Source organism: Triturus cristatus, chromosome 5_1 (assembly GCF_964204655.1).
Source record: "Triturus cristatus chromosome 5_1, aTriCri1.1, whole genome shotgun sequence".
In the NCBI taxonomy this organism is placed as follows: Eukaryota; Metazoa; Chordata; class Amphibia; order Caudata; family Salamandridae; genus Triturus; species Triturus cristatus.
The window spans coordinates 28,212,407-28,235,442 of record NC_140587.1 but is presented as its reverse complement, the minus strand read 5'-3'; the positions used below and the strand labels follow the sequence as shown (position 1 = coordinate 28,235,442).

The 23,036-nt window shown below is 42.3% G+C and overlaps 1 protein-coding gene across 1 annotated transcript in view; it reads left to right on the top strand.

Moving 5' to 3' along the window:
- The window catches only part of LOC146829996 (uncharacterized), a 99,060-nt gene that overhangs the window by 17,166 nt on the left and 58,858 nt on the right, over positions 1–23,036 (top strand). Inside the window, exons 8-11 of the mRNA XM_085603680.1 lie at positions 175–315; positions 2,270–2,410; positions 4,360–4,500; positions 6,449–6,589. Coding sequence (XP_085459806.1) covers positions 175–315; positions 2,270–2,410; positions 4,360–4,500; positions 6,449–6,589 — 564 coding nt within the window. The remainder of the gene's footprint in view (positions 1–174; positions 316–2,269; positions 2,411–4,359; positions 4,501–6,448; positions 6,590–23,036) is intronic.

Here is a 23,036-nt window from a genome sequence, read left to right as displayed (position 1 = left end):
AGAAGGAAAATGCACCAAAATGTGTGTAATCTCTGGATTTGCCAACATATCTACAATTGATTTACGCATAATATAAATTCAACCTGATGGATTTTGATAGACAATCTGCAGTTTCATTTGCTAACCTGTGATTGCAAGATGTATTTTTTATGTAAACAAATGTGTATTCCACAGTCGAATGTGCTATTGAACCAAAATCAAGAGTCAATTGTGGCTACGAAGGAATCACCAAAGAGCAGTGCAATGTAAAAGGCTGCTGCTATGATGAAAGCAAACTGGGAACCATCTGGTGCTTCAATCGACTTCAGCCGAACGGTAAGGTGCTAAGAAGAAGGACGTCTGTGTTTTCAATTTCCGGTTTCTTGTAAAACAGTTGAGGATATTTTGAAATATTAAATGATTGACTAGATTTGAACAGCGAAATACCCCTCTTTGTAGAACACATACCAAATTCACATAAGAAACTACTGACACAATGGCCTCCAGCATACTCTCTATGCAGTACAGGAAAGCTTGACTTTGAATACTTCGAAGTTGGTATCACTTCTATGGCCTTCTGTGATAAGCTGGCCTGATATATGATGTCCACTAATGTAAGCGGGCACCGTGCACCAGTCCATACAACCCTTATGGTGATTTAAGAGGTCTTAGACAACTGTTAAAGCTCTCTAAGTAGTAGCTGTGGAGAGCAGCCTTCAGGCTAAGTCTTGAAGGAGTATAAAGCAGTGTGTTGTATCAGAATGCAATCTTATAGGATAGATTAAATGGAAAAGAACCACACAAAGTATTTTTAATAATATGTATATATTATATGACACTATCTAGTACATTACAAAAGTTCCTAAACCGAGATAGACACAAAGCACACAATACTGTAGCAAAGAAATCACAGTTAATAGCACTAATGCACAGTGGGCCCCAGAGGGGATCAAAACATATACTAAGAAAGTCGCATAAGAACCACCACTTTAGTCAGGACAATGTCGAGAGGATATAGAATCTAAGGGACCCCAAGGAACCACTAAAGGTGAGAAGATAGGGACCCCCCGGAGAGTGCATGCACTGTGGGAACACTACTGCGGGCTCCGTACAACTCTACGCATAAGTCGCGGTAGAGTTTTAAAGATTAAGGACCCTTCCCTGTCTTCCCAATGATATAACAGAAAATACCCAAAACAACTTTGTCAGATGACGTCAGGTAAATATTCGTAAGATAGACAATTTGAGAAATATCTATATAAAGAGAATGATAATTTAAATTTTGAAAAATCTTAGTGAACAGTAGGATTAAATAAAACACCTGTGTAATGAGTGCTTTGTAGGAAATGAGCAATCATTCTAAAATGTAAAGAGACGAGAGTCTCTGAATCTGACGCATATGTAACCCACTACACATTACCCAGAACAGCTCATCTCATTTTTCTGCCAATTATTGCAGCACTAGTTTGCTCAGGAAATAACTGTAACGTATTTGTCCAGTGTAAGGAGGACTTTTCAGCAGATTTCTAGAGGAAAATATTGTTGCATTAATGTAAGAGACTTTCCTACTCATTTGAAAGAAGGACAGTAAATAAAATCTCACAGGAAATGGTTGATTTCCTTCATGGACTTTTAGCTGCATAGCTAATTTGGGGTTCTGCATATGGCTGATTTTCCTTGACGTAAAATACTCCAGCTGCTTCACCCATGGTGTCATTGTTGAGTAAATGATGCTAAAACTTGTTGAATATCAGTTGCCTGATCTGAGTGATGGATCTGCCACTAACTCTGTTAGAGACATTACTGTGGCAGTCTGCTGAACAAAGGGAGTCGCCTTTCACTTAAGGATTAGTAACATTTACTTCACCCAGCATGTTTGACAGAGTAGACATGCAGTCATTGGCAGTGTACTCTCACTTTGTGGGTGCATCTGTAGTGTCCACACTTTGAGATGGAAATTCCACTAGCGCAGAAAATCCACTGGCAGAGGAGGGCATTTGTGGATTTTCCATAGAAGTGTTTTTGTCCATAGTGCTTATATCTGCTAAGTTGAAAAAACAGCTACTGATGCAGGACAACTCTATCTTTGATGGAGTTTCCTTCTCTGTCTTGGCAGAGAAGGAAAATGCACCACAATGTGTGTAATCTCTGGATTTGCCAACATATCTACAATTGATTTATGCATAATATAAATTCAACCTGATGGATTTTGATAGACAATCTGCAGTTTCATTTGCTAACCTGTGATTGCAAGATGTATTTTTTATGTAAACAAATGTGTATTCCACAGTCGAATGTGCTATTGAACCAAAATCAAGAGTCAATTGTGGCTACGAAGGAATCACCAAAGAGCAGTGCAATGTAAAAGGCTGCTGCTATGATGAAAGCAAACTGGGAACCATCTGGTGCTTCAATCGACTTCAGCCGAACGGTAAGGTGCTAAGAAGAAGGACGTCTGTGTTTTCAATTTCCGGTTTCTTGTAAAACAGTTGAGGATATTTTGAAATATTAAATGATTGACTAGATTTGAACAGCGAAATACCCCTCTTTGTAGAACATATACCAAATTCACATAAGAAACTACTGACACAATGGCCTCCAGCATACTCTCTATGCAGTACAGGAAAGCTTGACTTTGAATACTTCGAAGTTGGTATCACTTCTATGGCCTTCTGTGATAAGCTGGCCTGATATATGATGTCCACTAATGTAAGCGGGCACCAGTCCATACAACCCTTATGGTGATTTAAGAGGTCTTAGACAACTGTTAAAGCTCTCTAAGTAGTAGCTGTGGAGAGCAGCCTTCAGGCTAAGTCTTGAAGGAGTATAAAGCAGTGTGTTGTATCAGAATGCAATCTTATAGGATAGATTAAATGGAAAAGAACCACACAAAGTATTTTTAATAATATGTATATATTATATGACACTATCTAGTACATTACAAAAGTTCCTAAACCGAGATAGACACAAAGCACACAATACTGTAGCAAAGAAATCACAGTTAATAGCACTAATGCACAGTGGGCCCCAGAGGGGATCAAAACATATACTAAGAAAGTCGCATAAGAACCACCACTCGAGTCAGGACAATGTCGAGAGGATATAGAATCTAAGGGAACCCAAGGAACCACTAAAGGTGAGTAGATAGGGACCCCCCGGAGAGTGCATGCACTGTGGGAACACTACTGCGGGCTCCGTACAACTCTACGCATAAGTCGCGGTGGAGTTTTAAAGATTAAGGACCCTTCCCTGTCTTCCCAATGATATAACAGAAAATACCCAAAACAACTTTGTCAGATGACGTCAGGTAAATATTCGTAAGATAGACAATTTGAGAAATATCTATATAAAGAGAATGATAATTTGAATTTGGAAAAAGTCTTAGTGAACAGTAGGATTAAAGAAAACACCTGTGTAATGAGTGCTTTGTAGGAAATGAGCAATCATTCTAAAATGTAAAGAGAGTGAGAGTCTCTGAATCTGACGCATATGTAACCCACTACACATTACCCAGAACAGCTCATCTCATTTTTCTGCCAATTATTGCAGCACTAGTTTGCTCAGGACATAACTCTAACGTATTTGTCCAGTGTAAGGAGGACTTTTCAGCAGATTTCTAGAGGAAAATATTGTTGCATTAATGTAAGAGACTTTCCTACTCATTTGAAAGAAGGCCAGTAAATAAAATCTCACAGGAAATGGTTGATGTCCTTCATTGACTTTTAGCTGCATAGCTAATTTGGGGTTCTGCATATGGCTGATATTCCATGACGTAAAATACTCCAGCTGCTTCACCCATGGTGTCATTGTTGAGTAAATGATGCTACAACTTGTTGAATATCAGTTGCCTGATCTGAGTGATGGATCTGCCACAAACTCTGTTAGAGACATTAATGTTGCAGTCTGCTGAACAAAGGGAGTCGCCTTTCACTTAAGGATTAGTAACATTTACTTCACCCAGCATGTTTGACAGAGTAGACATGCAGTCATTGGCAGTGTACTCCCACTTTGTGGGTGCATCTGTAGTGTCCACACTTTGAGATGGAAATTCCACTAGCGCAGAAAATCCACTGGCAGAGGAGGGTATTTGTGGATTTTCCATTGAAGTGTTTTTGTCCATAGTGCTTATATCTGCTAAGTTGAAAAAACAGCTACTGATGCAGAACAACTCTATCTTTGATGGAGTTTCCTTCTCTGTCTTGGCAGAGAAGGAAAATGCACCACAATGTGTGTAATCTCTGGATTTGCCAACATATCTACAATTGATTTACGCATAATATAAATTCAACCTGATGGATTTTGATAGACAATCTGCAGTTTCATTTGCTAACCTGTGATTGCAAGATGTATTTTTTATGTAAACAAATGTGTATTCCACAGTCGAATGTGCTATTGAACCAAAATCAAGAGTCAATTGTGGCTACGAAGGAATCACCAAAGAGCAGTGCAATGTAAAAGGCTGCTGCTATGATGACAGCAAACCGGGAACCATCTGGTGCTTCAATCGACTTCAGCCGAACGGTAAGGTGCTAAGAAGAAGGACGTCTGTGTTTTCAATTTCCGGTTTCTTGTAAAACAGTTGAGGATATTTTGAAATATTAAATGATTGACTAGATTTGAACAGCGAAATACCCCTCTTTGTAGAACACATGCCAAATTCACATAAGAAACTACTGACACAATGGCCTCCAGCATACTCTCTATGCAGTACAGGAAAGTTTGACTTTGAATACTTCGAAGTTGGTATCACTTCTATGGCCTTCTGTGATAAGCTGGCCTGGTATATGATGTCCACTAATGTAAGCGGGCACCGTGCACCAGTCCATACAACCCTTATGGTGATTTAACAGGTCTTAGACAACTGTTAAAGCTCTCTAAGTAGTAGCTGTGGAGAGCAGCCTTCAGGCTAAGCCTTGAAGGAGTATAAAGCAGTGTGTTGTATCAGAATGCAATCTTATAGGATAGATTAAATGGAAAAGAACCACACAAAGTATTTTTAATAATATGTATATATTATATGACACTATCTAGTACATTACAAAAGTTCCTAAACCGAGATAGACACAAAGCACACAATACTTTATCAAATCACAGTTAATAGCACTCATGCACAGTGGGCCCCAGAGGGGATCAAAACATATACTAAGAAAGTCGCATAAGAACCACCACTCGAGTCAGGACAATGTCGAGAGGATATAGAATCGAAGGGACCCCAAGGAACCACTAAAGGTGAGTAGATAGGGACCCCCCGGAGAGTGCATGCACTGTGGGAACACTACTGCGGGCTCCGTACAACTCTACGCATAAGTCGCGGTGGAGTTTTAAAGATTAAGGACCCTTCCCTGTCTTCCCAATGATATAACAGAAAATACCCAAAACAACTTTGTCAGATGACGTCAGGTAAATATTCGTAGGATAGCCAATTTGAGAAATATCTATATAAAGAGAATGATAATTTAAATTTTGAAAAGTCTTAGTGAACAGAAGGATTAAATAAAACACCTGTGTAATGAGTGCTTTGTAGGAAATGAGCAATCATTCTAAAATGTAAAGAGACGAGAGTCTCTGAATCTGACGCATATGTAACCCACTACACATTACCCAGAACAGCTCATCTCATTTTTCTGCCAATTATTGCAGCACTAGTTTGCTCAGGACATAACTGTAACGTATTCGCCCGTGTAAAGAGGACTTTTCAGCAGTTTTCTAGAGGAAAATATTGTTGCATTAATGTAAGACATGTACCTTCTCATTTTGAGGATGACAGTAAATAAAATCTCACAGGAAATGGTTGATTTCCTTCATGGACTTCTAGCTGCATAGCTACTTTCGGGTGCTGCATATGGCTGATATTCCACGACGTAAAATACTCCAGCTGCTTCACCCATGGTGCCATTGTTGATTAAATGATGCTAAAAGTAGTTGAATATCAGTTGCCTGATCTGAGTGATGGATCTGCCTCTATGTCTGTTGGAGTCATTCCCGTGGCAGTGTGCTGCACAAAGGGAGTGGACTTTCACTTAAGGATTAGTATCATTTACTTCACCCAGCATGTTAGGCAGAGTAGACATGCAGTCATTGGCAGTGTACTCCCACTTTGTGGGTGCATCTGTAGTGTCCAAACTTTGAGATGCAAATTCCACTAGTGCAGAAGATCCATTGGCAGAGGAGGGCATTTGTGGATTTTCCATTGAAGTGTTTTTGTCCATGGTGCTTAGATCTGCTTAGGTGAAAAGACAGCTACTGACGCAGGACAACTCTATCTTTGTTGGAGTTTCTAACTCTGTCTTGGCAGAGAAGGAAAATGAACCACAATGTGTGTAATCTCTGGATTTGCCAACATATCTACAAATGAGTTACGTATAATCTAAATTCAACCTGATGGATTTTGATAGACAATCTCCAGTTTTGTTTGCTAACCTGTGATTGCAAGATGTATCTTTTATGTAAACAAATGTGTTTTCCACAGTCAAATGTGCCATTGAACCAAAATCAAGAGTCAATTGTGGCTTCGGAGGAATCACCAAAGATCAGTGCAATGTAAAAGGCTGCTGCTATGATGCCAGCAAACCGGGAACCATCTGGTGCTTCGATCCTCTTCAGCCAATTGGTAAGGTGCTAAGAAGAAGGATGTCTGGTTTTTCAATTTCCGTTTTATCGTAAAACAATTGAGGCTATTTTGAAATATCAAATGATTGACTAGATTTGGACAGCAAAATCACCCTCATTGTGGAGTATATGCCATATTCACATAAGATACTACTGACACAATGGCCTCCACCATACTATCTATGCAGTACAGGAAACTTTGACTTTGAATAATTCAGAGTTGATATCACCTGTAAGGCCTTCTGTGAGAAGCTGGCCTGGTATATGATGTCCACTAATGTAAGTGGACACCTTGCACCAGTCCAGACAACTATTATGGTGATTTGAGAGGTCTTACACAATCGCTAAAGCTCTCTAAGTGGTAGCTGTGGAGAGCGGCCTTCAGGCTAAGTTTCAAAGGAGTATAAAGCAGCTTGTTTTACCAGAATGAAATCTTATAGGATAGACTAAATGAAAAAGAACCACAACATATTATTAAAAATATGTATTTATTATATAACATAATCCAGTATGTTACAGTATCTCCTACATGGAGATAGACACAACGCACACAATACTTTAGCAAATAAATCACAGTAAATAACACTAAGGCACATTTGGCCCCAGAGGGGCACCAAACCATATACTAAGAAAGTAGTATAAGAACCACGACTCGAGTCAGGACAATGTCGAGAGGGCGTAGAATCACATCAAGCAAAAATTAGGGGTAACCTAAAGAAGCAGATGCTACTTTCCTACACCTTCTTTATATTTTTTATCAGTCTCAGTTCACAAATATGATGGTCTCATGATGACAACTATTGGTGTCTAAAGTTACCCGCCGCTTTGAGACAGTATCACAAAATATCAATTGAGTTGACAGTGACAGTGAGGGGCCTTGAAAAGAGTGAGACCTGTGTCAAATACCCGTAGCTAGCTGCTCCCTTTTGTGACAGTGTAATATTCTGTAGGACTGTTCAATGGAAGGGTAGCCAAAAGAAGGACAGCTTCAGGTTCAATTAAGGTGTTATGTGTCAGAATAGCCTTTCAGTCCACTTGCAAAGGAATAGAATGACGCAGGTCCCAATGCCACTCCAAGAGTCTCCTGCCGCCAGAAAGGTGAACTTACATGACGAGGAGTCCCTCAGGGGGGAAAGGGGAATGGGAAAGAGAAGAGACTGCCAAGTCTTACCCGGTCTTCCTTTCTTTCTGAACATGCATCTAGGTCTGGTTCTGCCTTAGTGTGTTCTGGGTGAATCTGGAACAGATTTCTAAATTTGCTCGTAACACTGTTATACATTAAACTCTAATTATCAGTAGTAATTTTATACTTTATTACATATGTGGTGTTTACTTGGTCTGTGCCTCTCTTCATTAATGATGTTAGTGGTAATCACCTTGTTATTTCTGCAATCAGCAATACTCATGAATTCCTGATTTATTGTAATTTGTCTTTCTATTTACGCAGTGAATTATATTTCTTACCTTTATATCTTTTTGTGTTAAGCTTTAATTAATATCTTGTTCAGTATATCCTTCTTTTAGTCTAATATATATATCTTGCCCTTTTTCTTCTAGAAAGAATTTCCAGAGAATCCTTAACAACCGGAAACCCAGATAACAGTAAGTATATTCTTCTTAGTACCTAAATGCTATTCTAGCTTCTGGCTTCCTACCAGTTAAGCCTCCTTACTCAAATAATCGCAAGTGCAATAATAGTTTCTTTAAAAACAGAATTCCTCCTAAACGCTGCTTAATTGCTCACAACAACACTGTTGCTCACAGTAAATTCCTCTAAAAATGCAGCTCTATAAACACACTGCAACACTGTTACTTCACAGTGAACTTCTTTCAAAACGCTGGGTCGACTACTACTGCGCAACCAATTACGCGGTAAATTTACAATGCTTCAATACTCAAAACAACGGAACAGTCATACGTGGACTTTGGTAACTGCTCCACAACCGGCACTGAAGAGATAAAGACTTGACACAACGGAAACTAAACGATGGAAACGTCGCCCTCTACCCTGACAAACTGGTTTTACGCCATACCAAATTCCGCTGCCGGTCCCTCTGGAAACTCAGGTGAAGTGCGAGATTCCAGAGGGAGCACCTCGTGACATTCTGATAGGGCCACCTGTGACACAACACCAGACTGCTGATCCTGATTTTCCTTAATGGCGGCCATCTTAGTATTCCGCCTGATATTTCTTAAATTGCTCTGCACCCTTGGTTGAATATGACGGGGGCCTCTTAGAGTGATGATATTTATTGATCTCTCGCTTAGTCCCGAGTGAAGATGCGTTCTGACAGTATCTTCATTAAAGCATGAAATCTGCACAGTTAGTTTTATAAGAATTTGAAGGCATTTACAAATTGGTATGTCATAATAGGAAGTGTTTTAGGGTTCAATCTGGATGGTGCCAGCAAAAGTCCATAACATCCAAGGTGAAGATAATGTGGAGACCAAACAACAGACTTGTTATGACAGTTGTCTCTAATATGAATTGTCTTGCCTTCTATCACAAAGTTAGCTAGAAAAAGACGAAGCTTTTTAATAATTAAAGTCATTTTTGGGGCTTGATTTCTCTGTTGGCACATTTCATATCAACTCTTGAAACTAATGGCATACGTCCTCTGATTCAGCAGTAGAGTCTCTGTTGTAATGCTCGACCCATTGAGTGTCTCACTTGCCTACAAACAGTTAAAGACTCATCTAAGACCAATGAAAATGTATCGAGTGCACTCTATTTACTAATATATTAGGGATTGACTAATCAAATTATGCAGTCTACCAAAGCTTATGGCACATGTAATAAAGCAAACAAGATATTCATCATGCTTTAACGGAGTATCCTAGCCTCCAAACTCTAAATGTGGTCCTCACTTGTTCTGTACTTTGTTCTGCAGTTAGCAAACCGGATCCCAATAAATTGGTCAATGTAACAGATGTTATTTCCAGTGCTCAGAAATGGCAGGAGAGTGATATGAAACACTACAGAAAAGTGTATTTAATAATAAATAGCCAGGCAATTATTTTGAGAGTCTAAAACATATGGCAGAAGTTCATTTTACATAACCAATTACCTTTCTAAAAGGTTTAGTAACTGATGTGTTAATGGCTATTTCTACATTGCTAAACATGAATATAAATGTAAACATGCTCATGAAAGGTATAAAGCTGGTGTTTCCCTCTAAAGTCCAGGAATGCTGGATTCAGCCAAATTTCTACAATATTCACATAAAATACGCTAACAAACAAAATATCTAATTTGTATTCTTAATGCTTTCTTGACAATCTGGAAAGGTGATCCAGATCACATCTGTGGAATTCCCAATGTCCTGAAGATAACTGTGTGCAGCATGACTGTCTGTAATAGAGTCCCTCAATTTGGATTGTACATGTCATGTATCCTTGCATGGAAAAGGGCAATCTTCATCCTTCTGCTGAAAAGGCCTGACTGAAACCCAGAAACTCTTTGTAATTTTAGACCAATGTCCCTGCTCCCAGGAGCCTCTAAGATAGTAGAAAAACAGTGAATGTTCAGTTAATGTCGTTCCAAGAAACTTTCATCCTTCTTCAAAGCTCACAATCTGGCTTCAGACCCCTGCTTAGCACTGAATCCGCACTGATGGAGATTATTGATTCCATTAAATTCACACTAGACGCCAAGATCAATGCCACCCTGAACTGATCCTCTCGGCAAATCACCTCAACACTATTGGGGAGGAGGACAAGGCCTTAGCCTGGCTTGAATCCTTTATAAACGATAGAGAACAGATATCTAGCTCAAACCATTCCGCTCTGAAACAAAATCAATCAAATACGGCATTCTCCAGGGATCCGCCCTGAGCCCCACTCTTTTTATTATAGATGTGATCCCACTGGGTAACCTCATAGAGTCCTTCGGCATCCAGGAAGTTTCGTACATGGATGAACTGCTGCTTACATATAACAAAAATGACCTTAAGCCCAAGGAAAATTTTGCAGCCTGCATGACGGCAGTATTAGACTGGCTCAAATCCAATGCTCTATCAATCAATCAATCAAGGAATTGTAAGTGCGCTACTCACCCGTGAGGGTCTAAAGGCGCTGAGGCGGAGGGGGTTCCGTAGATCTGTTTAGCTGAAGAGACAGGTCTTAAGGGTCTTCCTGAAGGTGTTCAGGGAGGGGGCACGTCTGATGTATTCCGGTAGCTCGTTTCAGGTCTTGGCTAAAAGTGAGAGAAGGATCTTCTGCCTGCTCTGGCTCTGAGGATGCACCGGCTTTTTGCCAGTGCGAGGTTGGAAGATCGGAGGTTTGTTTTGGGTATGTGGAAGTTGATTCTGACATTGAGGTACTTGGGTCCGTTGTTGTGTAGGCATTTGTAGGCGTGAGTGACGATTTTGAAAGTGACTCCTTTCTCCACTGGGAGCCAGTGGAGACTTCGTAGCTGTTGGCTGATGTGTTCATGTTGGGGGATGCCGAGGACAAGTCTGTTGGCGGTGTTCTAAATTGTCTGGAGTTTGCGGAGTAGGGACTTGTTGATGCCGGCGTAGAGTGCATTTCCATAGTACAGTCTGCTGGTGATGAGTGCGTGGGTGACTGTCTTCCTTGACTAAGGGGGGATCCACTTGAAGGTATTGCGTATGATGCAGACGGTGTTGAAGCAGCTGGAGGTGACTGCGTTGACCTGTTGGTTCAAGGTGAGTGATGAGTCGAGTATGATGCTCATGTTCTTGACGTGGTCTGAGGGGGCAGGTGGGCTTTCGAGGGCGGTCGGCCACCAGGTGCTGTCCCATGCTGAAGGGGTGGTACCGAGGACTTCTGTCTTCTCGGTGTTGAGCTTCAGGCAGCTGTTTGTCATCCCGACTGCAACATCTTGCATTCCTGTCTGGAAGTCGAGTTTTGCAGTGGTGGGTTCTTTGGTGAGGGAGAGGATGAGCTGGGTTTCATCGGTGTAGGATATGATGTTGAGGCCGTGTTGTCGGACGATGGCTGCGAGGGGGGCCATGTAGATGTTGAAGAGGGTGGGGCTCAGTGATGATCCCTATGGGACTCCGCAGGTGATTTTTGTGGGGTCAGAGAAGAAAGGTGGGAGTCTGATCCTTTGACTTCTTCCGGTGGGGAATGATCGGATCCAGTCCAGGGCTGTTCCTTGTATGCCTGCATCGTGTAGACTAGCAACTAGTGTGCAGTGGGGGACAGTGTTGAATGCCGCTGATAGGTCAAGTAGGATGAGGGCTGCAGAGTGGCCTTGGTCCAGGAGGGTTCGGATGTCGTCTGTGGCAGCGAGTAGGGTGGTCGCTGTGCTGTGGTTGCTTCGGAGTCCGGATTGGGAAGGGCCGAGGACGGCGTTCTCTTCAATGAATTGTGTCAGTTTCCTGTTGACTGTTTTCTCTGCAACTTTGGCTGCAAAGGGGAGGAGCGAGATGGGCCAATAGTTCTTGAGGTCCGTGGGGTCAGCTGTGGGCTTCTTGAGCAGGGGTCTGACTTCTGCGCACTTCCAGTCATCATGAAAGGTGCCTGTTTTGAAGGTGGTGTTGATGGTGTGTTGTAATTCGGGTGCGATTGCGGCCGCGGCCCTGTGGTAGATGTGAGGGGGACAGGGGTTGGTGGGAGCCCCCGAGTGGATGCTTTTCATGGTCAAAGCAGTGTCTTCGGCCGTGATCGGTGTCCATTTGGAGATGGTGGGCTGGATGGTGTTTCTGGGGGGTGGGGGGCAATCTGTGGCTCCTGGTGGATGGTCAATGAAGTTGTCGTAGAGGTTTTTGATCTTGAGGTGGAAGTAGGTTTCAAGCTTTTCACAGAGGCCTTGGGATGGGGTGATGTCTGTGGCTTTGCTGCATGGGTTGGTGAATTCTTGAATGACACTGAAAAGTTCCTTGGACTTGGTGTTGTTGGCCAGGATTTTGTTGTGGATAAAGTTCCTCTTGGTGGCTCTGATCTGGTTGTGGTAGTCCCTCATGGCGTCCTTGTAGGTGGTGTGGTTTTCAGTTGTCTTGGTGTTTCTCCAGTTCTTCTCCAGGCGTCTGCAGCTGCGTCTGGTTTCTTGGAGAGCAGTGGTGAAGCAGGAGGCTTTCCTGGGGCGTTGTCTATCAGGGTTACATAGCGCGGCGAGCTCATCAGAGCAGTTGTGTCAAGACGTTGATTCTCCACAGAGGCAGAAGAAGCTTATTCCCAATTCCTTCCTCTCAGAACACACTGCATTAAGCAGCTGCTCTAAGCAGGGGGAAAGGGGAGTGGACAGAGAAGAGAAAGACACTCAAGCTGGACCTGATTTCCCTTATCTTCCGTTTTTCTGTCTTCTGGGATTCCTAATGCGCATAAAGGGGAAAGAAGCATTCAATACACATAGCAGTCCTGCTCATTACTTAACAGTTCATTTCTTAACTCTATCCTATCAGGTTTGGCTGGAGTATAGGCTCCTCTTCTGTATTGAGGTCTCTCAGTCCCTACTGACCTGGAACTGCAGCTTCCTAACACATATAGAAGATACCACATTAATATCACACAACAACGTTTAACCTTTCTTCTTACTAACTGGGAAATTGACATCTCCTACCTAAATGATAGCTGTACCTATCTCATATGGTACTCATCCAATGTTCAGCATTATAGTCTAATTGAATGAAGGTCTCTCATGAAGTCCCTCTTCCTGAAGTCTTGTTCTGTTCACCTTGTAATATTATGTGGATTAATAGCTTCTGGAAGGTACGCGCAAAAAGGGACAAGGAAGGAAAGAATGGAAGGAAAGGAGAGGGAACTTCGCAAGGATGGAAGGGTACAGAAGCAAACGCGCTGCTCCAAACTTGCAGTCTCCTTAGCGCAGATGCCGAATTAATTCTTGGCTTACTTGGCTTATTTGGCTGTGAAGAATCAGGGCACACCAACCTTAGACTCACAAAATTCCTGGAAGGCTTCTACAACTAGTCTCTCACAATGCGGATATTGCAATGCCCAAAATAAGAATAGGACACTTGTACTCCGCCAACTTAAAGGGGAAATAAATAATTCCAACTCCGAAATTATATCTTTGAGAAAACGCCGCTTCCGCTAGATACTTATAAAAAAGCGCGCTTCGGACTCGGTCTTCTCTTCCTCAGATACGAATTGAAGTGCGCAGTTAAGCGCGCTCGCGAGCCGCATCATTCCGAAAAGCCTCCAAGACTAGAACGTCACTTTTGGAGGCTCTGGTGCCTTGTGGACCACTCGGTGGCCATCTTGAAATGGTCTTTTTCGCCGGGTTTACATTAAACCAATAATTCACAGTAGAGGGTTTGATTACTACTCTATGTCTTTTGGGATAACACTTCCCTATGGTTCCTGACAGTACCCCCTCCCAATGACCGATTTATCGGTCTAGGTTTGAGAGGGTTTTGCAAATGGAAGCGTTTAACTAATTGGGAAGCATGTACATTTAAAGCCGGTTCCCAGGATCTCTCTTCAGGTCCATACCTCTTCCAGTCCACCAAATAATATAACTTCCTTCGAATCCTTTTTGAATCTAAGATTTCCTTGTCTTCATATTCTGTTTGTCCCTTGATTCTCACTGGAGGGGGAGGAGTACCCTTACGAAGATGGGGGGCTGCTGGCTTCAGGAGAGATACATGGAAAACTCGGTGAATCTTTAATTGCGAGGGCAATTTTAGCTTAACTGTCACTGGCCCTAACACCTGTTCTACTGGGAAGGGACCAATATACCATGGCTGAAATTTTCTATTTCCCTTCAATCGCAGGTGACGAGAGGATAACCACACTGAATCTCCCACCTGATACGGAGGGGCTTTCTTTCTGTGTTTATCTGCTTGTCGCTTGTAACTCTCCTTAGCCTTTAGAATATTGGACTCTGCAGATTTGTGAGCTTGGGATAATTCTTTCAAATACTGATTAGCTGCAGGAACCCCAAACTCTTCTTCACAACTGAAGGGATTCAGATGTCTTCCAAAATTGAGGTAAAATGGAGTGAACCCAGTGGAGACATTCTTCGCATTGTTGTGAGCGAATTCTGCCATCCACAGCAAATCCGACCACTCACCATCCCGAGCCAAAAGAAACAGGCGAAGGTATTGTTCCAACTCTTGATTTACCCGTTCCGTTTGACCATCTGTCTCGGAATTATAACTGGTAGAGTGCCTGACTTCTACCCCTAATCCCAGCATGAAGGCCTTCCAAAATCGAGAGATGAACTGAGGGCCCCTGTCAGATATCAAAATCTTAGGCACCCCATGAATCTTAACTATGTGTTCACTGAAGAGTTTGGCTATTTCTCTAGCTGTGGGAGCCCCTTTTATAGGAATGAAGTGACTTATTTTAGTGAAGGTGTCCACTACAGCTAAAACTGTATCATAACCCTTGCTTACTGGGAGGTCTACAATCAAATCTAATGTGACTGTGTGCTAGGGTTCTGTGGGAGTAGGTAGGGGTTGTAAAAATCCTTGGGGAGCTTGCCTACTGGTTTTCCCTCGAGCACAGAGATCACAAGATTCCACATAACATTTTACATGAGCTTTCATATCTGGCCACCAGAAATAACGTTGGACTAAGTCTAGAGTCTTAACCATGCCTTTATGCCCTGCTAATGGTTGATCATGACAGTCTTTCAAAGCTTGTTCTTGAATTGCTTTGGTGGGCAAATATAACGCACCTCGATGATAAGGCAAAGAGTTTACGATCTCTCGGTCTGTTTCTTGATTCGCCCAGTCTGACATTTCCTCGGTACTCATTTGTCTCCCAATTTCTTCCTTATAGTTCGTGAAACTAAGAGTGCATACAATCTTGGATTCAGGAATAATTGGATGTGCTTCCACCTGATGTTCTGCGGCCTCTGTTTGAATTCGGGACAGTGCATCCGCTTTGCCATTTTTACTGCCAGGGCGGTATGTAATCACAAAATCGAAGTCGGCAAAGTAAAGGGACCAACGTAGTTGACGGGGAGTCAAAGTTCTGGCTGATTTCAGAAACTGGAGATTTTTATGATCCGTGAAAACTGTGATGGTATGCTTGGCTCCTAATAAATAATGCCTCCATTCCACGAATGCATCCTTTACTGCTAGCAGTTCTTTCTCTGCAATGGTATAATTTTGCTCTGCTGCATTCAACTTTCTCGACCTGAAAGCTACTGGATGCAATTGTCCAGTAGATCGGTGTCGCTGAGACAGGATTCCACCGATGGCTTGATCTGAGGCGTCTGCTTCAACAAAGAAAGGTTCAGAAGGATCTGCATGAAGGAGAATTGGGGCCGATGTAAAACTGGTCTTGAGATAGACAAAGGCCTGTTCCGCCTCTACCGTCCATTGAAATTTTTCTCCTTTTTTTAACAATCTTGTGATGGGAAGAATCTGTTGAGCAAAACCTTGAATGAATCGATGATAAAAATTGGCAAATCCCAAAAATCGCTGTACCTCCTTAACATCTGTGGGTGATGGCCATTCTACCACAGCCTGCACCTTTTTTGTGTCCATGTTAATTCCTTTGGGCGACAGTACAAACCCCAGAAACTCTACTGTGCGAACACTAAAAGCACACTTCTCTAATTTTACATAGAGCTGATGTTGTCGAAGTCTTTCAAGGACCAACTTCACATGCCTCGCATGTTCTTGAGGGTTCTTAGAATAAATCAAGATGTAGTCCAAATAGATCACCGCTACCTTATCCAACAAATCTCCCATGGCATCATTAATAAAATGTTGAAAGGCTGCAGGAGCATTGCACAACCCAAAGGGCATCACCTGATATTCGAAGAGCCCGTACTTGGTTCTGAAGGCAGTCTTCCACTCATGGCCCTCCTTCATACGGATAAGATGGTAAGCTCCCCGAAGATCTAATTTCGTGAATATCTGAGCCTCTTTGATCTGATCCAGAAGAACAGAAATCAAAGGTAAAGGATAGCGGTTTTTAATAGTTGCTCTGTTTATTGCTCGATAATCGATGCAAGTCCTCAGAGACCCTTCTTTCTTTGGAATAAAGAATAATGGAGAGGAGACTGGAGACTGGGATGGTCTAATGAAACCGTTAGCCAAGTAACGATCCAAATATTCCTTCAAATACAGGTTCTCAGCCTCCGTTAGTGCGTATATCCGACTGCAGGGAAAAATGGCCCCGGGTTCTAGGTCGATGGCGCAATAATAAGAGCGATGGGGGGCCATCGTTCCACCTCATGTTCACTGAACACATCGCCAAATTCCTTGTATTCCTCCGGAACCAGAATAGACTCAATAACCCCAATGGAATCTCAACCGTAAGACAACAAGGTGGCCGTGGAAGGTTCAAAATTCTTCTCGTCTGAAGAGAAACAATGTTTAGAACAAAACAAGGAAGTCATCTCAACGGTCCGATTCTCCCAATCAATAGTCGGATTGTGTTTGGAGAGCCATGGAATGCCCAAAATGATCTGAAACTGTGGGGCATCAATCAGGTTAAATCGAAGATATTCTCGATGTCCATTGGATTGAACCAATTCTAACAACTCAGTGTGATGGGTGATGGGACCCAAAGAGAGGTTGGTCCCATCTGCTGCTCAAACCAATTCCTTCTTTTCCTTTAACATCGCTTGGATTCCCATCCTCTTCGCATACTTGATGTCACAGAAGTTCCCAGTAGCACCTGAGTCAATCATGATGGCTACTCCCGTGATTTCTTGTTCACGGAACTTCACCGTCATCTGTAGAATCAAATGTGGTGCTCGAGTTTGAAGGGTGCTCATTATACAATGAGATTCTGGAGCCTTCTTCTCACATTTCGCCATCTGAGCGACTCCTCCTACAGATGGTTTTGAGAGTTTCCCGACACAAAAGGCCTGGGTCTTTTTAGACACTCTTTCACGAAATGTCCTGCTGCTCCACAGTACATACATAATTTCTTTGCTCTCCTCAACTCTTTTTCTTCTTTACTTAAGGGACCCCTCACCGTTCCAATCTGCATTGTTTCACACTCTGATGAGTATCCATTAGTTTTACTCCCTTCGACTCTAGGTCTATCAAAACGTGAAAAATTCCATTTGAAATCTCTAGACTTCTTTTCTCCTTTTCGCTCCGCGCAGCGAAAATCGATTTCTAACACTAAATCTACCAATTCTGTAAAATCAGTAGGTCGGTTTGGAATCTGTGCAAGCGTATCCTTAATCTTGTCTTGTAATCCTCTATAGAACAGTGCAGCCCTCTTTTCTTGTGGCCAATTAGTTTCCACCAACAGTTTGTTAAATTGAGTCAAGTACGTGAGGAGATCTTTGGATCCCTGATGCAGTTCCAAAAGTTCGTTGTCAGTGGCCTGGGAAATTCTTCTCCTGTCAAAGATATGAAGAAACTCAGTTTTGAAGCGATCAAAATCATATAAGAAAGGATCATCTCGGGAAACCAGAGGCATAGCCCAATTGGCGGCATCCCCACTAAGATAAGACAAAATGAAAGCCACCCGGGATTGAGCATCTGGAAATAGGGTTGGGCGACACATAAAATGAAGGGAACACTGAGTGAGGAACAGTTGGGCCTTTTGAGGATCCCCGCTAAACCTTTCGGGTGACGCTAATGGAATAAGATGGGAAACCGAATGAACAACTTGGGCCCCAGTTCGGGGATTAGTATCTGGCAAGGAACCCCTTAAATCTGCTACAGAAGGAGGAGAAGCTGGGGACGTCATCTCACTAACTCTTTGAGATAGTATCATTGTTTCCTGCCGCGAAGCTACCATCTCTTGTTTAAGACTCTTATTCTCTGCACTCAGATGTCCTAAATCCCGCTGAATTCCCTCTAACATGTCTCCTAACGCCTTCAAACTAAAACCCTCCGCCATTCTGCCTGGGTGGAGTAAAGTCGTGGGCACTTCAATCTGTCAAGACGTCGATTCTCCACAGAGGCAGAAGAAGCTTATTCCCAATTCCTTCCTCTCAGAACACACTGCTTTAAGCAGCTGCTCTAAGCAGGGGGAAAGGGGAGTGGACAGAGAAGAGAAAGACACTTGAGCTGGACCTGAATTCCCTTATCTACCATTTTCCTGTCTTCTGGGATGCCTAATGCACATAAAGGGGAAAGAAGCATTCAATACACATACCAGTCCTACTCATTACTTAACAGTTCATTTCTTAACTCTATCCTACCAGGTTTGGCTGGAGTATAGGCTCCTCTTCTGTATTGAGGTCTCTCAGTCCCTACTGACCTGGAACTGCAGCTTCATAACACATATAGAAGATACCACATTAATATCACACCACAACGTTTAACCTTTCTTCTTAATAACTGGGAAATTGACGTCTCCTACCTAAATGATAGCTGTACCTATCTCATATGGTACTCATCCAATGTTCAGCATTATAGTCTAATTGAATGAAGGTCTCTCATGAAGTCCCTCTTCCTGAAGTCTTGTTCTGTTCACCTTGTAATATTATGTGGATTAATAGCTTCTGGAAGGTACGCGCAAAAAGGGACAAGGAAGGAAAAAATGGAAGGAAAGGAGAAGGAAGTTCGCAAGGAAGGAAGGGTACAGAAGCAAACGCGCTGCTCCAAACTTGCAGTCTCCTTAGCGCAGATGCCGAATTAATTCTTGGCTTACTTGGCTTATTTGGCTGTGAAGAATCGGGGCACACCAACCTTAGACTCACAAAATTCCTGGAAGGCTTCTACAACTAGTCTCTCACAACGCGGATATTGCAATGCCCAAAATAAGAATAGCACACTTGTACTCCGCCAACTTAAAGGGGAAATAATTCCCACTACGAAACTATATCTTTGAGAAAACGCCACTTCCGCTAGATACTTATAAAGAAGCGCGCTTCGGACTCGGACTTTTCTTCCTCAGATACGAATTGAAGTGCGCAGTTAAGCGCACTCGCGAGCCGCATCATTCCGAAAAGCCTCCAAGACTAGAACGTCACTTTTGGAGGCTCTGGTGCCTTGTGGATCACTCGGCGGCCATCTTGAAATGGCCTTTTTCGCCGGGTTTACATTAAACCAATAATTCACAGTAGAGGGTTTGATTACTACTCTATGTCTTTTGGGATAACACTTCCCTATGGTAAGGGTATTCACCAGGTTCCTGACAAGTTGGAGATCCAGGTGTGAGGTTCTCTTGCTGCGTCGTTTGCGTCGGGTGCCCAGGTGTGGTTGTATTGGGTGAGGGTGGAGTTAAGTTCCTCCATGGTGAGCGTGGGGCTGGTTTGGGTGCCTTTGGTTTGATGATGTTGAAGTGCACCCAGTGGTGGTCGGTCTATGGTGGCTGCGTTGTGTGGCTGAATTGGACGCTCTTTCCTGCCACGAAGATGGGTTTGAGGGTGTGTCCTTCTCTGTTGGTTGCTGTGTTGACGTGTTGTTTAAGTCCAATGAAGGCGAGGTTGTCAGTGACTGATTTGACAGTGACAGTGAGGGGCCTTGAAAAGAGTGAGACCTGTGTCAAATACCCGTAGCTAGCTGCTCCCTTTTGTCACAGTGTAGAATTCTGTAGGACAGTTCAATGGAAAGGTAGCCAAAAGAAGGACAGCTTCAGGTTCAATTAAGGGGTTATGTGTCAGAATAGCCTCTCAGCCCACTTGCAAGGGAATAGAATGACGCAGGTCCCAATGCCACTCCAAGACTCTCCTGCCGCCAAGAGGTTAATTTACACGACAAGGAGACCCTCGGGGGGGGAAAGGGGAATGGGAAAGTGAAGAGACTGCCAAGTCTTACCCGGTCTTCCTTTCTTTCTGAACATGCATCTATATCTGGTTCTGCCTTAGTGTGTTCTGGGTGAATCTGGAACAGATTTCTAAATTTGCATGTAACACTGTTATACATTAAACTCTAATTATCAGTAGTCATTTTATACTTCATTACATATGTGGTGTTTACTTGGTCTGTGCCTCTCTTCTTAAATGGTGTTAGTGGTAATCACCTTGTTATTTCTGTAATCAGCAATACTCATGAATTCCTGATTTATTGTAATTTGTCTTTCTATTTACGTAGTGAATTATATTTCTTACCTTTATATCTTTTTGTGATAAGCTTTAATTAATATCTTGTTCAGTACATCCTTCTTTTAGTCTAATATATATATCTTGCCCTTTTTCTTCTAGAAAGAATTTTCAGAGAATCCTTAACAACCGGAAACCCAGATAACAGTAAGTATATTCTTCTTAGTAACTAAATGCAACTCTAGCTTCTGGCTTCCTACAAGTTAAGCCTCCTTACTCAACTAATCGCAAGTGCAATAATAGTTTCTTTAAAAACGGAATTCCTCTTAAGCGCTGCTTAATTGCTCACAACAACACTGTTGCTTCACAGTAAATTCCTCTAAAAACTGCAGCTCTATAAACACACGGCAACACTATTACTTCACAGTGAACTTCTTTCAAAACGCTGGGTCGACTACTACTGCGCAACCAATTACGCGGTAAATTTACAATGCTTCAATGCTCAAAACAATGGATCAGTCTACATGGATTTTGGTAACTGCTCCACAACCAGCACTGAAGAGATAAAGACTTGACACGACGGAAACTAAACGATGGAAACGTCGCCCTCTACCCTGACAAACTGGTTTTACGCCATACCAAATTCCGCTGCCGGTCCATCTGGAAACTCAGGTGAAGTACGAGATTCTAGAGGGAGCACCTCGTGACATTCTGATAGGGCCACCTGTGACACAACACCAGACTGCTGACCCTGAATTACCTTAATGGCGGCCATCTTAGTATTCCGCCTGATATTTCTTAAATTGCTCTGCACCCTTGGTTGAATATGACGGGGGCCTCTTAGAGTGATGATATTTATTGATCTCTTGCTTAGTGCCGAGCGAAGATGGGTTCTGACAGTATGTTCATTAAAGAATGAAATCTGCACAGTTAGTTTTATAAGAATTTGAAGGCATACACAAATTGGTATGTCATAATAAGAAGAGTTTAGGGGTGCAGTCTGGATGGTGCTAGCAAAAGTCCATAACATCCAAGGTGAAGATAATGTGGAGACCAAACAACAGACTTGTTATGATAGTTGTCTCTAATATGAATTGTCTTGCTTACTATCACAAACTTAGCTAGAAAAAGACGAATCTTTTAATAATTAACGTCATTTTTGGGGCTTGATTTCTCTGTTGGCACATTTCATATCAGCTCTTGAAACTAATGGCATACGTCCTCTGATTCAGCAGTAGAGTCTCGGTTGTAAGGCTCGACCCATTGAGTGTCTCACTTGCCTACAAACAGAAAAAGAGTCATCTAAGACCAATGAAAATGTATTGAGTGCACTCTATTTACTAATATATTAGGGATTGACTGATCAATTTATGCAGTCTACCAAAGCTTATGGCACAATAAGTAAAGCAAACAAGATATTCCTCACGCTTTAACGGAGTATCCTAGCCTCCAAACTCTAAATGTGGCCCTCACTTGTTCTGTATTTTGTTCTGCAGTTAGCAAACCAGATCCCAATAAATTGGTCAATGTAACAGATGTTATTTCCAGTGCTCAGAAATGGCAGGAGTGTGATATGAAACACTACAGAAAAGTGTATTTAATAATAAATAGCCAGGCAATTATTTTGAGAGTCTAAAGCATACGGCAGAAGTTCATTTTACATAACCAATTACCTTTCTAAAAGGTTTAGTAACTGATGTGTTAATGGCTATTTCTTACATTGCTAACATGAATATAAATGTAAACATCCTCATGAAAGGTATAAAACTGGTGTTTCCCTCTAAGGTCCAGGAATGCTGGATTCAGCCAAATTTCTACAATATTCACATAAAATACGCTAACAAACAAAATATCTAATTTGTATTCTCAATGCTTTCTTGAAAATCTGGAAAGGTGATCCAGATCATATCTGTGGAATACCCAATGTCCTGATGATAACTTTGTGCAGCATGACTGTCTGTCTGTAATAGGGTCCCTCAATGTGGATTGTACATGTCATGTATCATTGCGTGGAAAAGGGCAAACTTCATCCTTCTGCTGAAAAGGCCTAACTCAAACCCAGAAACTCTTTGTAATTTTAGACCAATGTCCCTTCTCCCAGGAGTCTCTAAGATATTAGAAAAACAGTGAATGTTAAGCTAATGTTGTTCCAAGAAACTTTCAACCTTCTTCAAACCTCACAATCTGGCTTCAGACCCCTGCTTAGTACTGAATCTGCACTAATGGAGATTATTGAATCCATTCAATTCACACTAGACGCCAAGATCAATGCCACCCTGAACTGATCCTCTTGGTAAATCACCTCACCACTATTGGGGTGGAGGACAAGGCCTTAGCCTGGCTTGAATCCATTATAAACGATAGAAAACCGATATCTGGCTGAAACCATTCCGCTCTGAATCAAAATCAATCAAATACGGCATTCCCCAGGGGTCGGCCCTGAGCCCCACTCTTTTTCTTATATGTGTGATCCCACTGGGTAACCCCATAGAGTCCTTTGGCATCCAGGAAGTTACCTACATGGATGAACTGCTGCTTACATATATCAACAAAAATTACCTTAAGCCCAAGGAAAATTTTGCAGCCTGCATGACGGCTGTATTAGACT